Here is a 17,787-nt window from a genome sequence, read left to right as displayed (position 1 = left end):
CATCTGACAACTGAAGTAATGTACTCCATTCTCTAGCCAGAGCTTTCATAATGCATTAAACTGCTTGATTTTGTTGGAAAGACCTGTAAACTCACTTTATAGATTTTCCATCCATCCATTTACTTATCCGGGGTTGGATCACAGTGACAGCAGGCAGGGCATTCCAGCAATGTTTTCTTGCTCCTCCTGGGGGAACCTGAGGTGTATTTTTAAGATGATACTTGATTTAGTTATTGTTTTGAAGTGGCTGTTAAAATGTAAACCTGAGTTCATAACTACTTCTCTTGCAGGAGAACATCTGCAGGCCATATGTGTGGCCTGAATGAAATGATTGGATGGAGTTTTTACAGGCCTGCAACAGCCACAGATACCAGATATTCCCTTTTTTCTGTCAGCATATTTGATTTTATTGATGTTGGCATGTAAAGAGAGTTTCAGCAAATATATTAAAAAAACACTTTGACTATTCACTACCTCCTCTAGTTTTATTGTATGTTAGCTATTACTGTGGTGGATTGTGAAGGCCAAATGCACAAACCACAATCAGGCCCAAAACACTCAAAAATAGCCGTCCAATTGTTTTCAAAGAAATCCTTCTTTTTTAACAAAATGCCCAATAAAGATAAAAATTGTAAAAATCCAATAAAGTTAAAGGGTGTCAAATAAAATAGAGGATGTCCAATAAAAATGAAAAAGAGTCGAAAAAGGTGTCCGATAAGACGGGAGTCAGAAGTCCGATAAGAGTCCGATAAGAACGAAACTCTGCGGGAGTCAGAAGTCCGATAAGAGTCCGGTGAGAATAAACTCTGCAGGAGTCAGAAGTCCGAGGAGCAAAAATACTTTATTGTGCACAATAAAGGGGAACACGCTCAGAAACACAAAAAGTGCAATCCTGACGAGCTCCGAAGTACAATGGTCAGTGCTCTATTTTTATACACTTCAGCTAGGTGTTTACCACGCCCTGTGGGCATCTTTTGTTTTTTATGAGTTGCTTCTCATCTTACACCGTAAGGTCATTTCAGGGCAACTGCCCTGACCTTAATATTACCTATCTTTCCCAGATTTGCATCGTTACATTAAAGGTGCATCCCAAGGAGGCAGTCAATTTATTTTTCTCTCTATTCCTCCCAAATTACATCATTATCTTTTGTTTTTTGTTTAATACTTAAGGTAAAAGTTTACAACTTCATTGCAGGCACAGAGTGTATAACAAAAAGCATAAAAACAATACTTTGGTTATTAAGTGCACATAAAGTGATCGTGACAACTTTCAATCCATCAGTGATTATAGTAAACACATAATTATAAAGAATATATGCTTTAAGGTTACTTCAGGACAGTGAGGTTATGTTAGGTCACACACAGTAGCAGCTGCCAGAACACCTGCACACCTCACGAAGGGGGGTTTCAAAATCTCAGGAGCAGTAGCTGCCCAAACACCTACAAGGCCACGAAGGGGGGTTTCATGCTGAGGGGGTTTCGAGGAAGGGGGGTTTCAAAATCTCGGGCAGCGAACACTGTCCTCAACTCTCAGACCATGAGCATTCTCCTTCCGTCATATCCATGATCACTCCCCCTTCTGTCTCAGTGTATCACAGATTCGTGCTCAGTATATCGGCTGTGGCCAGGTGTCATTCTGAGGGCAGTGCATCACAATAACACACTTCATCAGAGTTACTATAATATGAGGCTCAACAAATCTATCTTCTTCAGTCATTTGCTACCATTGATTATAATACTACATTCTATTTCTCCAGTGAATGTATGACATCATCACATATCTGTTAGAAAAATTTACACTACATTACACATGTAAACAATTAAGAATGTCACATTCTTAGTAAGTTGTCGTATTGATGTAGTGTCTTGTGTGTTTGTGTAGCTTGTACCTGAACCCTCTCAGTAATGTGGGGAAGCAGTCCCTGTATGTCAGAGGTGGTCCCAAGAGCCACAGTGGTGGTGGCCGGCGGGTCAGGGTCCTGGCTTCAGTCACTGAAGGCTCAGACATCTCAGAGGACTGGCACCCCATTCTCAGTGTGATAAGAGAGAATGCCTCCTCTTGGGACCGTGAACGTGTCAAGCAGCAGCTTAAGGTACGGACTCACAGGAACAATTGTATAAAAACAAATTAAACACATGCAAAACAGAACCCACCAAGACCCTTGTTTTCAAAGTAGAACTCAACCAGTGTGGGTTTTTAAGAGCTGATTCTTGTACTTATGGATTAAATCTGGTCATGATGGTGATTTTCATTCCTACAGCAAAAATACATAAGCGTATAGGAAGAACAGCCCTATTGTCTTCCATTTCCTTTATTACAGTGGTTGAGAGGACAAAGATGTCATACACACACACACACACACACACACACACACATACATACATACAGACATGATTAGCCGAGGATGCTCATTCAGAGCAGCTGCCACTCAGAAACCTCCAAATAGTAGCAAGTCAAGGGTCTATCAGCAATGTCATTTTTTTATGGCAAATACATGGAGGCTAGAAGCTGCTCACAAGCTTATCATAAAGATAGGATGTCCTTATGCTGTCCATATCCCATCAGCATGTGAAGTCTATGAGGTATCCCAATCAGGGGGATTGGAGGATAGATTTTAATATTTCATACTAGTTTTACAAGGCCAAGAGAGGGAAACTGGCATGGCCTGGGAAAACTCCAGTGGGCTCCATGCTCAAAGCTCTTCAGTAGTTTGTGTCACTGAAGAAACCCCAGAGTCCAGCAGTCTTTGAAGCGTTCTGCTTCTGGAAGGTATGTGTCATTATTCTGCTAGCAAGATTAAATGTGGACTGGAAGTCACTCTTTCTTTTATTTATCTGGACGCAAAACTGCAAGGCAGACTCCCAACACACCAATAATCAAAGGGTTATTTCTTTACGTGGAACAAAAAGTGGTCTGTCACCTTATACACTGAATAAACTAAGAACAAAAAACAAAATAGGAAAAGTCATCTCTCGCTTTCTTCCTCTCTCTCTGCCTGTAACCTACAAACACCTTTTTACTTTCTTCCTCTCACTGATCAGAATCCAGATATGTACACATGGAACATGTATTCTTCTGTTCAAGAGATGAGAGATTCCACTTTTTTTTTTTTTTTAACCAAGTCTGAATTGATATAAACGACTTGTTTAATTGTTTGGTAACCCAGCAAACATGATTTTGTTTAATGTAGCTGTGACATCTCCGCTATTCAACATAATCCTGCTAAAGAAGCAATTTTGATCATGGAACAATATTTCTAGATGACAATTGTGAGATCCCTGTAATCATTACTGGTATGTTTGAATGTTAGTATATTGGCTCAACCTGATGTGCTATACCTGCTATGCCTTTGAATTTGTACTGAATTTATGTTACTGTTAGTCAAGCAGCAAGATGTTGGTTCATGCTTCATGTGCACTTAAAGAAGAACCAACAGTTGGTCCCTTCCACAGACTTCCGTCTGAAACCACACTGCAAAGAAAGTAGGCAAAACCCTTTAATCTGCTACTGCTGTTATGATAAGAGATAGTGATAAGTCTTATAGTAGGCCTATCAGACTTATCAAACAAAGACCAGACCGGTCATACAAGTTGTGAAAACTTAGGTTTGACTTAAGATATATTAATTAATCATCAGATATATTGGTTAATCATTGAAATAAAAAATGTACATAGAAAATGAAGTAAATGCAAAATTAATATTATGTTCACCAGATCGTCATCATCATGGCTGCCATTTACTGAGGTCTTTAAATGTTATGATTTTATTCATATATTTCAGTACAGATAAATTCTGCAGTTCCATAGTTCTAAAATTATCTCCCTCCTACAGTTACCTTATACAGGTTACAGGGCAGGATTGCTGTCTGTTATAACACCTGACAACAACTATTTTAGGCTATAGTATTTCATTTGACCTCTTATTTTCAGATCAAGATCCAGTGTTTGTCCCCATGGGTTAGGTTTTGGAACTGCACTGTTGTTCTGCAATAAGTTATTCAAATGGGTGTAGGATTAATTCATCTGATGTTTCCAATGTTAAATTTGCGACTGATACAGTGATGGTTTGGTCACTGAAGATGCAGCGAAGTGTATGTGTGTATCATTGTGTGAATGACTTTGTTAATTGATGTCATGGTAGTTTTCTTCATCTAAATATCAGGAAAACTAGGCAATGATCTTTGATTGAAGAGTGAGTGGAAGATGACACCAACAAGTAGCTATTAATGGTAACTGTATAGAAGCTGTAAATTAATATAAATCTCTAAGGACAATTTTTAAGGAAGAACTATCATAGAATTTAAACAAAGGTGTCAATTACAAGAGAGGATTACAACGATTCTACTTTAAGCGGAAGCTTTGACAGTTTGAAGTGGACAGACATATAGTATACTGGTTCTCTTTTATCATACATTTGTGGTGAGTATCCTAACTTTCTGCTTTATTGCTTAGTATTTCACACTTTCACACAAGAACAAACTCAATAAGAATATTTTCAAAATGTCTAACAATGTAAACCAATGTCTTGCAGGACAACAACAACACAATATGATGCTGCTTTGTGAGTTCTAAGTAGCAGGAAAGGTTGGGCAATCCTCAGAGTTGTTACCATTAGGATGGAGGTGCAGGGTACTGCCATTGCAAATTTCCCATACCTCCTAGAAGATCCTTCATACCTCCTAGTTCAGCTCTGTTAAACAAACCTTGGACATCATTAAACAAAACCAAAAACAAAAAAGTACCAGTAGCATAAAGAGCATAAAGAACAGGAATAATAAAATGATAAAAGCATGACGCATCATAGTGCACACCCACACATTTATCTATGTATTACACATACACCTGTGACCAATGGCATCTTTAGCTACTTTACAGGGTTTTACAGGTGGGTTTGTTTTTTTTTTGGTTTTTTTTTTACTCTTTTCGAAGATTATGTGAATGAAACTTTCCCACAAACTAGAACAGACAGGCAGGTGGTTTTAGGTGTGTGAATTATGGAGATGATGACAACTCACTGACACACACATCCTCATCATCAGGCAATAAGCAATTTTAGTTAGCAATTAGTTAGCAGTTTTGTTAGTCCCCTTTTAAATAATGAATTCATAACTGCATTGTTAGGCATGTGTCAGTCACCCAGTCCATCTCTCTGCAGGTTTTCCTTAAGGATCTGGAGTGGGGGCGTCAGCAGCAGCAGAGCTTCTGGAAGAGGTTGCACTTCCGCAGGGTGGAGAAGGGAGTCCAGCAGACTCTACAGTTGCTGGAGAAGGACACCCTACCTCCATCCAAAGGATACAGCAAGTGACCGCTTAAAACCAAGTGAAAGGGCAGAGAACATTTCAGTAGTATGTCAAATTTTGAATCTCAACGCATGGCCCCATAGGAGAAGAATTTGCAGCTAGTCTGAACTGGAGATCCAGGAGACACAGCATCATTCTTGTAAACGGCATGACTTCACTCAGCAAAAATAGTTTATAGATACTCCCCGACTTTGTCTCAGATTTCAAAACCTCAACAGAGACCTGAATTTTCCCATACTGCAAGAATCATACATAATATAACTTGTAAGTCATTAGGTCTGTCTCATCGTGGCTTTGACCACTTATTGCAGCAATATGCATTTTAGTTTGCCGGTGGTCATGCTCATGTGATCTGGGACATATCTGTACAAGCTTGTCACAAACTGTCCCTGAACTCATAAATACCCCAGCAGAGCCTGAGACACACAGTATTTAATGAACAAGGACACATTAAAAAATATAACATATAACTAAATGCTAATACAAGGGGGAGGCTTGGGAGGTGGAGGGAGTTCCAGTAAATTTGTGAAAGCTGGCAGCAATGTAACAGTGAGCACGCAGTGCTCAGCCTTGTTATATTCAAACTAAATCAGCTCCAAATGTATAGTGTCAATTCAGAGAAATAGGTGACTATAAAACGATGTCCATACTTGCCTGAACAATCACAAGGCTGATGATGATGGTGATGATGATGATGATGATGATGATGATGATGATGATGAAACTGTGATGCTCCTACACTGGGTGTGGTGTTCCGGATGTGTCTGTGAATAATCAGTTGACTGTTTATAAGTGTTAATCTAATGTGGATTAATACTTTTGACAAGTAAATCTCAAATTATATAAAGGATTTTTGACTCTCTGTGTGAGTGGGCATTCTCTGAGATGGTGCATGCAGCTCTTCTGGTTGTTCCTAGATCCCAGTTTGTGAGGAATGGTGTGTGGGCCTTTGCTGGTCAAGCCCCCAGATTGTGGAACACTGTACCTGTTGAAATCAGGTTGATGCATCTTAAGCATCATTTAAATCACTTCTTAAATCTTTCTTTTATAGGAAAGTGTTTGCATATTTAATACCTTTGCTGGATTTTATGTTCCTCCTCTTGCCATGTTCCAAATGTAGCTTTTTATTGTAACTATTTTATTCCACCATGTTTTTATGTTGTTTGTGTTGTTGTTTTGGATTTTATCCAGTTTTCTTTTTTCTTTTTTTTTTCTGTTAAACACTTTGTAACCTTTTTAAGAAAAGTGCTATGCAAAGAAAAAATATTATAATAAGACTTTTCCCATCACACAAACTAAACTGCAGTAAAACAAACACCTATCTGCTGGCTACAATAGAAAGTATGTCTACGGGTATTATTTAATAGGCAAAAAGGAACATTTAAAAAATGTAATGCAATAAGTAAGAGGTCCTTACTGGAATATTAGAATGAATGAAAGAATGAGGGCTTGAAATGATAATTAATTGAAAGAAGTGTTTCAAATAGGAATGTTACAGTGAAATCTAAAATACTGCCAGCATGCTTTTGGGTGCTTTCCTCTCAACACTCAAACTGAAGCAGTTGGCTATTAAATGTAGCCTCTTTATTGTCAAAAGCACTTTCTAACATGTTGGGTTAAAGTAGCGAGTCACTATGAGTAAAATTATATTATTAAAGGGCTACTGCAGAAGTTGCGCTTTGCACTCACCTACAGTTAAATGTCTCCAAAACAAACAAACAAACATCAACACACTTACCAGCACACACAGGTAAGTCTCTAACCCCACCCACACCACCATCAGCATCAATGATGAAGTTGTTGAAATGGTGGAGGGCCACAAATATCTCGGCATCACCCTATACAATAAACTGAATTTTGTACTACACACAGTTGAAATCCTTAAATTCTGCCAACAAAGACTCCCCGCCAGTTAGAGCACTTTCTGCTGTCCCCAACCTTCTGTTGCCACTTTACAAAAGTATAGTTCAACCCATCTTCTTCTACTGCTCCCCCTGCTTCTTTAATATGCTGTCAACCCTCTCCAAGAACAGACTTAAATAAATCACACAGGGCTGCCAAGATCATTGGCCTCCCAACCCCCAACCTCCTAGACTTCAATGGCACACTGCATGAAGAGCTCACACCATACCACTTTAACCAGTCACTCCCTCAACCCACACTTTGTGCTCCTCCCATCTGGTCCATTATTATTACATCCATTGCACTGTATTATATACATACACTATCTTTTCCCAATGTGTACATAATCACACACATATCATATTGTATATACTATGCTATATGTACTATTCAATTCAATTCAATTCAATTCAATTCAATTTTATTTGTATAGCGCCAAATCACAACAGAAGTTGTCTCAGGACACTTTCCATATAGAGCTGGTACAGACCAAGCTCTTTTATCTACAAAGAAACCAACAGTTCCCCCATGAGCAAGCACTTGGCGACAGTGGCGAGGAAAAACTTCCTACTTATACTTACTACATATAGTTAAGAGTCTATTATTAGAACTGTCACTGTTACTGTGATAGCATTTCTGTCTCTGTGTCTTGTACTCTGATGTTGTGTGGGATTCATGTATGTATTTGTCAAATTTGATGTTTTCTGTCCAGTTTGATGTATGTATTGTGGAAGTGGGAAAAAAATCTTGCAGAAGGACAGATCTAAATCTCATCTAATCTCTTGTTAAGTTGGGGGACTGACAAATTCAAATGGCAAAGTTGAACTTGACTCTGGGATTTAGATGGATTTACGTTGCCTCTGTGGACAGATCTGCAGATTGTGGCAATTCCATTAATATTTATTGATTCTGCTAATATGACCAAACCTTAACAAAGACTTTGCCGTATTTTGTGTTGTCTCTGCCAAATGGAGATTACTCAATGATGTCACGTGTTATTTTTGCGTTAAATCAGCACTATTCTTCTTTAATCTGGTACTTCGCACATATAATAAACCCATGAATCATTAAAGAAAACAAAGAAAAACAACAACACAGGACCAGTAGTCTAAAGAACAGGAATAATAAAACCAAGGCACGTCAGTCATAGCCCACACCGTACATTTATTTATGTATTGAACTAAGACCTGTGCCAAATGACATCCTTCATCTCATTGTGTTCAGAGTTCTGATACCGACTGGGATAAATGAGTGTTTGTAGCAATTCAGCCTGCATACCATTAGGTTGGAAGGTAGAAGCTCAAGCCGGCTGTATAGGATGTGGGGGGTTGGACATTATTGCCTACATTAGTCATGGACAACTCTGCTTAAGACATTTTTTACCAGCCAATTTCATGTAAATTTTTCTAACTTTAGGTTTTTATTTTTCATCTATTTATTATGTGAAAAATGCACACACAAGCAGAACAGACTGACCTATATGGCAGTTTTAGGTGTGTTAATTATGGAAATGATGAAATCTCACCGACACACACATCCTCACAAAACGATGGCAATCATCAAGCAATGAGCAAGTTGGGTGAATCCAAGCAGGAACACTTGTATGAAAAAACCCAAGAGAAAGAAAAAAAAAAAACACTCTTGTGGCATCAATACTCAGTATTAATAGTTTATCCAAAATTAGATAGAAAAAATCTCAATGCATCCATAATATCATGCAAATGTTTGGTTGCAATATTATTTGAAGCCACATTTCTGACCCCCTTTACACCTTGCATTAAAATATGTTTAGGTGACCGGATTTCAATTGGATAGTGCTTAACCAGCAGAAATTACAGGTATTAATGCACCCAAGATGCATTGTGGATGGATTGTGATCTGATCGGCCAAGCCACAAGTGGACGAGGGACGCATTGAGACAACATTGAACACAGGTTTACATGCAATTGTGTTTTCAATCCACATACAACAACTACGTGGATGTGAATAACTGAATATCACTGGTCGCAGTCATCCACATATAAATCAAAAGTTTGATGCCCCATGTGTTGGTTTGACACCCAATCTTCATCCATGGAGGCCCCAATGGCCCCATCAGATTCTCTCCCACAAGTCTTGACTATAGGCTGCACTCATAAAGATAATTACAAAAGAGGTCATTTATCAATAATTAATTATTTTTTGTTTTATATATAATCCATCTGTATATCATGTTAAATGCCCTTGTTTGCAAATATAGGCCTAAACAAGGCACCTGGCCAGCGCCGTCTACCCAGAGCACACTGGCGTCTCATCAGGCTGATTAGACACAGCTTAAAAGGAGAGAGCTCTCTCCTAGCTGTCGCCAGATTGTTCCAGTCTCTTTCCTCCCAAGACCTGTTTCCTGGCCTGGTCGTGAATTCAGTATTGTGAGTACTTTCTCTCTCTTCTCTCCCTTTCATGAGTGTGCTAATGTTCCTCTTACAGTTGTGTTCAAAATAATAGCAGTCCCACATCACTAGAAAGATAAATCACTGTTTTTGTTAGAATTTCAACTTCTACACAGCAAGAAAGTTTCTAGAAGGTTTAGTAAAGGTATAGAAAACCAACAGACCCAACAGGCATGACGTGCATGCTGCTGATTCTGTGAAACTGAATCATTAACTAAAAGGGGCGTGTTCAAAAAAATAGCAGTGCTGAGTTCACTTAGTGAGGTCATTGTTTCTGTGAACAAAATTCAGTTCAATTCAATTCAATTTTATTTGTATAGCGCCAAATCACAACAGAAGTTGTCTCAGGACACTTTCCATATAGAGCTGGTACAGACCAAGCTCTTTTATCTACAAAGAAACCAACAATTAAAATAGGTGTTAAACAGGTGGCCCTTATTTAAGGATCAAGGCAACTAACGCTGCATATGCTGGCTGTGCATTTGTCCTTGAAAAACAGAGTAAAATGGGTCGTTCAAGACACTGTTCAGAAGAAGAGCGTTCTTTGATTAAGAAATTAATAAAAGAGGGGGAAACCTATAAAGAAGTGCAGAAAATGATAGGCTGTTCAGCTAAAATGATATCAAACGCTTTAAAATGGCAGCCAAAACCAGAAAGGTGAGGAAGAAAAAGAAAAACGACTATTCGAATGGATTGCAGAATAACCAAACTGGCAAAGGCTCAGCCAATGATCAGCTCCAGGGGGATCAAAGAAGATCTAAGGTTGCCTGTGAGTACTGTAACAATCAGATGACGTCTATGTGGAGCCAAGCTACCAGCAAGAAGCCCCCGCAAAGTCCCATTGTTTATAAAAAGACGTGCTGAAGCGGTTACAATTTGCCAAAGAACACATTGACTGGCCTAAAAAAAAATGGCGCACTATTTTGTGGACTGATGAGAGTGAGATTGTTCTTTTTGGGTCTAAGGGCCACAGACAGTTTGTCAGACATCCTGCAAACACTGAATTCAAGCCACAGTACACATTGAAGACAGTGAAGCATGGTGGTGCAAGCATCATGATATGGGGATGTTTCTCATACTATGGTGTTGGTCCTATTTATCGCATACCAGGGATCATGGATCAGTTTGAGTACATCAGAATACTGGAAGAAGTCATGTTGCCGTATGCTGAAGAGGAAATGCCTTTGAAATGGGTGTTTCAACAAGACAATGACCCCAAACACACTAGCAAGCGAGCAAAATCATGGTTCCAGACAAACAGCATTCAAGTAATAGAGTGGCCAGCACAATCCCCGGACCTTAATCCCATAGAAAACTTGTGGGCTGACATAAAAAATGCTGTTCATGAGGCAAAACCAAGAAATGCAGAGGAATTGTGGAATGTAGTACAATTGTCCTGAGCTGCAATACCTGTTGACCGGTGCCAGAAGTTGGTCGACTCCATGCACCACAGATGTGAAGCAGTTATCAGGAACCATGGTTATGCAACTAAATATTATTTATTCTCAGGAAAGTTGAATCTTCAAGCATTTCTTAGTTTATACAGTATGTTTTTGAGTTTGTAAAGACAGATGTCAACACTGCTATTTTTTTGAACATTATATTTCTTGACTTTCTGTCAAATATTATCAAATTCAATTACTTTTTCGAGTTTTCTTGCTTTGAAATAGAATGCGCAGTGTCCCCAATGCATTTGTGTTCATTAAAATACAATTTATTTGAAGAATTTTGACGTTTACTCACCTTTTTAAACACACTGCATTTATTTTGAACACAACTGTGTGTTCCACCATTTAAGGTGTGTTTCTCTGTTCCAGTTACCTGTCTGCCGCGTTCACGTGTGCCTTGCCTCAGACCCGTCATTATGGAGCTCCCTTTGTTCTCTCTACTCTGTTAGAGTGCGCTTTTTTCCACTCCTTTTGAGTGCGCCTTTAGTTATCAATAAATTTTTGTTCTTTTACCTGCCTTCTCTCTGGTCTGCATCCTTGGGTTCAATTAAAAACTTTGGTGTAAACCATGACACTTTGGTCACAATTGTGATTATTCAGTTACGAGAAATGTTTTCAGTTGCCCCGAGACAAATCTTTGCTATTTCCACAGACATAAAGTTATGTATATTTGCATGTTGGACTGTTTGATCCAGGTAAAAGCTATTGTAGACGTTTAAAGTGGATGATACAATCAGTTTTTCGCAGACAATATTTTTTGGCATGACAACGGCATTGACCACAGCTGAAATAAAAGCAGCTGCATTGAACAATGTTCTCCTCTGCTTTAATCTTCACCATTCCAGTTGTTGAAGATGGCATCTTCCCCTGCTTCAAAAAGAAAAAAAAAAAAAAAATTCCCTGTGCAAACAAGAGGAGGATGACAGAAGGAAGAAGAGTATAGCAGCCCTTGGCATGAAGAAAAATGGAATCTCAAATAGATGCAGTTACTTTTTCTTCTGACATCTCATCCAGCACGCTAGCTGAAAAATAAGCACAAAAATGAGCCTTTCACAGAGCAGTTATAAACAAATAGGTAAATATAATTTTACAATCTAACATTTACACTTAACCACATACTGCATACATAGTACATTAACTAACGTAAAAGAAGCAAAAATGTATTTAGACAGTGAATGCAGGCTTAAGTTGTAAAAGTCCATTTACCATTTTTAACATAACCATACTAATGTATGCAAAGACACCTTGAGCTGTGTGAAAACTGGGTAGCTATATGATACAGTTTTTTTCAGTGAAAGTCCTGGGCTCCCAGCTTTAAACCCTGTGATGTGAATGGCTGACTACAAGTTAGTGACAGCTCTAGTTGCCACTTACAAGGGCCAAGAACAAGCTGGACAGAGCAATCGGATCTCAAAGCAGAGACCTAATAATACCAGGTGTCACTGTAATCAGGATAAATCCTAGCAAATTACAATATGGACACGAGAAGTATTTTAATGTGAGGTAGTTTTCAGCTGCCATATTTTAACACCAGTGCTCCTATGTTTGTTTAACCTCTTAAATATAAGCTAACACTTTATTAATCCCCAGGATGGGAAATTAAGGTGTGACAGGCAGCAGCAATAGTAGCAGGAATATAAAAGGAGACAGAAAAGAATAAAAGAAACAAATAGAAAATAATAAATTTACTATATATAGACTTGATTCTATACATTGTATACAAAAAAAGGGGGGGGGTTAAAAAATAATATTGCAAGCGGAAATATGTAATATTGCACAAGATATTGCATGGATGTAATAGCAAGATGTTGAAACATAAAATTACACAGTAGTGCAAGCTGAAGGAATGTAAACACAGTGCTGTATTAAACGATGCAACAGTCTGACTGCAAGCCCTGGATGTTCACCAGTGTAGTTTGTGGAACTGTTTTTGTCAGAACACATGCTTCAGCGTTCTGGAGCAACTGGAGGATATTCAGCATCAAATCTGGCGAGCCTGATAGTAAGGAATTTTCTTCATCATTTTGAGACAGGATGTTCCTGATTTTTGCAATGTGAAAAAAGCAGTCCTTGAATTTGTTTTACATGTGAGTGAAAGGACATGTCCTGGTCAAAGATAACTCCCAGATTCTTTACAGTAGTGCTGGAGGCCAGCGCAATGCCATCCATAACTGCAATGTCATCAGAAAGTGAGTATTTAGGGCTTAGTACTATAACTTCAGTTTTGTCTGAGTTTAGCATCAGAAAATTGCAGGTCATCCAGGTCTTTATGTCCTGAAGACACACTTGTAGTCTAGTTAACTGATTGGTTTCTTCTGGCTTCATTAATAAATATATTTGGGTATCATCTGCACAGCAATGAAAATTTATTGAGTGCTTTCTGATAATGTTCCCTAAAGGAAGCATACATAAGGTGAATAGACTTAGCTGACTTTAGTGAGCACAGAGGAGTCATCGTTAGGATACAGGATAGGATACAAGATACAGAATAGAAAAAACAACCATGTACATTTGTACAGATTATAAAAAAATACTAAGTAATAGTACTGTTGCTAGTAGTCTTATGCTGTGAGGGGGTGTGGAGATGTAACACTGTCAGGTCTGGACTCCGGTTGAGTACATTTGTGGACAGTGCTAACAGCTGTTCCCGAGTGTAAACAATGGAGATGTGGCTAAAGAGATCTCCCAATGTTGTTTCAAGCATTCTGGAAAAGAGTAAAAGTAAATCACTAGTCTAATCAGTTGTACATCCATAAGTGCACAATATTGACTGAGAATAGTGAGGGAAGAGACACGAGAAATGCCCAAAAAAACATTAAAGAAAAGGGTTGGAGCTGCTGTCACTAGCTGCCACGCATGCATTCTACAGTCATTGGTGTAGAGAATGTAAAGCAGAGGGGACAGGACACAACCCTGAGGAGAGCCAGTGGAGGATGAGCGCTGTTCTGACAGGAAACCATTTACTCTCACCCTCTGAGACCTACATGTTAAAAAATCTCAAATCCAGGCCACAAAGTTTACATCAAGACTAAAATAATTGAGCAGTTTCCTTGCTAAGACATGTGGCTGGATAGTGTTAAATGCTGATGAGAAATCCATAAACAGGAATCTGGCATGGGTACCAGGACCCTCAAGGTGTTTATACAAGAGGTTGTGCAAAGTAATTTGCACATCCTCCACTCCCATCCTGGACCGATAGGCAAACTGCATGGGGTTGAGTGCCTCCCCCACCCTGCAACAGTTCTCTTTTAATCAGCCTTTCAAATGACTTCATAACCAGTGATGTTAATGCCACTGGTCTGAAGTCATTTAACTCCCTAGGGGTCCTAGTTTTTGCCACCGGTACCACAATAGATTCTTTCCATAACTTTGGAACTTTACACTGATCTAGAGACATCCAGAATATGTGACAGAACACTTCGCAGAGCTGTTCTGCACAACACCTAAGCAGCCTCCCTGTAATACAGGGCTCTTGTTAGTCTTAATTTTCTGAAATACTGCTTTCACATCCTTAGCTACAAACATCTGGGTTGGTTCAGTGAGTGGGGCAGACATTTTGCCGATTTCCTTGAGATCATCTGTAAAGTCATGGGTGTCAAATCTTAAATAAAAAGAATTTAGAGCTTCAGCTAAGTCTCTGTTACTGTCATAACCTGTGAGCCTAACTGGCTTTTGATCATTTTTTTGTTGGCTTGTCATTTTTCTCATTCCATCCCATGCTGCTTTCAAATTATTGCTACTTAGATCTTCCTCCAGCTTATTTTTGTAATTTAATTTCGCCCTCATTATTTCAGCTCTGACCTCTCTCCTGGACTCTCTTTTCACTATTTCATCCCCGTTTAAGAAGGCCCTATGCTTTTCATTCAACACCTCTTTCATGGATTTAGTGACCTATGGCTTGTTATTTGGGTACTCTCTAACATATCTTTTGGGAATAACAGTATCCTCGCAAAATGTGATATAACTGCATACAGTGTCAGTAAGTTCATCAATATCTTGGGTAGAGTCCATAAACACAGACCAATCGGTACAGTCCAGGCATCCTTGTAATTTAGTGACAGCATCTTCGCACCAGACCTTGACCTCTCTTGACTTCACCTTGAGCCTCTTGAGTGTTGGCCTGTATACAGGTACTGTATGAGGTGAATTGTGCTGTGATCAGAGGAACCAAGCAGGGGCATAGGAGAAGCCTTATATGCTCCTTTAATAGAGCCATAACATAAGTCCAGAGTCTTATTTTTCCTGGGGCCCGTTTCACAAAGGAGGTTCAACAAACTCGGAGTCAGAGTTTCCGGTTTCAGAACAGGTGATTTAGGTTAGTTCGATCAACTCAGAGTAAGTTAACTCAGAGTTAAGCGCGTGCACCACGACTATAAAAAGCCAACATCAATGGAGCCCCGATTCGACGAGTCACCATGGCAACGGGGAAGAGGAGGGCTGCGTTTTTTTTTTTTTTTTACCACACTAGAGCTAGAAATCTTAATGCGCTCATACGGCGAGTTTGAACACACCGCTGCATCCGCAAAAGAGAGACGGCGTGGGAGAACATTGCTGCTCGGGTCAGTGCGTGAGTTTAAATGCAGTCCTTTGCAACTGCAATAATATTACAGGGGAAAACTGCTTGAATGGTAGCTCAGTAATTTATTTCATGTAGGTGCAATCCCGCGGGGGAGAAGCGCACTTGGCAGCAGCTTAAGATGAAATATAAAAACATTGTTCAAACAGGTAAGATCCCGGCATAATTTAATAGGGGTACCTCATTTTGATCATGTTTTACATTGTAAAGTAAATATTAAGTGGCTGTTGTTTTATCCCCAACATAATGCTGTTTTCACACACATAAACGTCTTCTCATCTACTGTATATCATATTCTGTTAAATAATTAAGCCTATTTAAACTAACACAGACTTCTGCTCAGCCAACAGAAAGAAGGCAGATGCCCGCAAAACGGGTGGTGGCCCAGCACCGCCACCTCTAACGGAGGCAGAGGAACTGGCACTAAGCCAGAATTTAGGAAGGCCAGTGGCTGAGGGAATCCCTGGAGGGAGCTCATCTTCAGAGCTTACCCCCCAAGACACAAGTGCCTTTATAAAATGTAATATGCCTAGGCCAATATATCTCTTATAAGCCTATTCATAAAAATATATATTTCCCTTTCATGTCTTTTTTGGTGCTATCTGCCTGGTGGAGCCATCTAATGCCACAACAGACCTTGTGACTGTAAGTAGGCAATTCCCCCAAAGATTTTGCCAAATGGTAGTTTAAGTATACTGAAACATATCACTCATCTAGGATGAAGAGCACGAAGAAACTCTGTCTGTTGCCTTTACAGAGGGGGATCCAGAAAGGCCTATAGAGGTAACATCTTGATATGTTACTGATAGTTCTCTTCCCATTTACATTTCTTAACATTCTGGTGGAATATAGAGTCTGACATTTATCCTACACTGAAGTATTAACACATTCTCATCCTTTTTCACAGGGCATGGCTGGGCAGCAGCAGGAGAATCCCTCAACTTCCACTGCACAGATTGACACAGTGAGATGGATGTTCAGTAAACACCAGAGGTTCATTCTGTGGAATTCATGTGCAACTGTATAATTTAATGTCCTCCTTATGTGTTACCAGTAAAAGAGATTTATAAAATTCACCTGCTGAAAAAAATCCAAAAAAAAAACAACAAAGAAATGCAATACTTGGACCACCAGATTAGGAAGGCAGATTTAGAAATTGAAGTACTGGAACACAAATTAGAGGTGGGTGCATGGTCACAGGTGAATTATGTTAATTATGTTAACTATTGGAACATTAACTAATCTAGCTCTTTTATTTGTAGGAAATAAAGAAGACCAAATGAAGTGTGTATTGTGTCTTTATTTGACTGCTGTGGTAATGGTGATGGTGATGATGGTGACTCAATCTCTGAAGTGACTATGGCATATGGTGTCTCTGACTGCTCTGCCGTCCTGCATAGCTGGCAGGTGGATGAGGTCATCATCAGGGTCTTCAATTTGTAGGGCAGGGTGTTTCCTCTAATAGTGGCAATATTATGAAGAACAACACATGCCACAATAATATCACAGGCCCTCTCAGGGGTCACCCTTAGGTGACGTAGGCACTGGAAACGGGCTTTCAGCAGGCCTATGGTCATCTCCACCCAGGCTCTCGTCCTGCAGTGAGCCCGGTTGAAGCTCTGTTGGGGGCCTGGTTCAGGGTCAGGGTAAGGGGTCAGCAGCCTGGGTTGGCATGGGTAACCTCTACCCAGCAGAAGGCCATCAAACTCTCCTGTAATGTGTAGGGGACACATCAGAGTATATTAAAGGAGGGAGACAGGTGAATTATATTGTGCAAATCTTTAGGCTGCTTACCACGTTGTAGTCTGTTGCTCACGTTAGACTCATGATGAATCCTTGAGCCATGAACAGACCCAGGCCACTTGGCCTCCACATTGGAAATTAAGTATGCAGCATCACATATGATCTTGACAGTGCAGAGAATGACAGATGTTGAATTATGATGCAGTCTTTAACATTTTGAAACAGTAGTCAATCTACATGTACCTGCACATTTATGCTGTGAATGGACTTCCTATTCACATAATCTGCTTCATTATGTGAGGGAGCCGTGATGGGGATGTGTGTGCCATCTATACAGCCAATCACACAGGGAAATCCTAAAAGAAATTAAAATTACTAATCCCAGTCTG

General features: G+C 39.5%; 1 protein-coding gene across 9 annotated transcripts in view; it reads left to right on the top strand.

The window, feature by feature from the left end:
• nlrx1 (NLR family member X1) overlaps positions 1-6,636 on the top strand; it is a 45,825-nt gene extending 39,189 nt beyond the window's left edge. For all 9 annotated transcript variants that reach the window (XM_070970716.1, XM_070970718.1, XM_070970721.1 and 6 more), the window contains 2 exons: positions 1,883-2,093; positions 5,156-6,636. In XM_070970716.1, the coding sequence (XP_070826817.1) occupies positions 1,883-2,093; positions 5,156-5,305 (361 nt within the window). In that variant the 3' untranslated portion in view covers positions 5,306-6,636. The remainder of the gene's footprint in view (positions 1-1,882; positions 2,094-5,155) is intronic.
• The last annotated feature ends 11,151 nt before the right edge of the window (positions 6,637-17,787 follow it).

This window comes from Chaetodon trifascialis, chromosome 9, assembly GCF_039877785.1.
Source record: "Chaetodon trifascialis isolate fChaTrf1 chromosome 9, fChaTrf1.hap1, whole genome shotgun sequence".
In the NCBI taxonomy this organism is placed as follows: Eukaryota; Metazoa; Chordata; class Actinopteri; order Chaetodontiformes; family Chaetodontidae; genus Chaetodon; species Chaetodon trifascialis.
The sequence above is the reverse complement of the archived record's forward strand: the minus strand, read 5'-3'. Positions and strand labels throughout refer to the sequence as shown.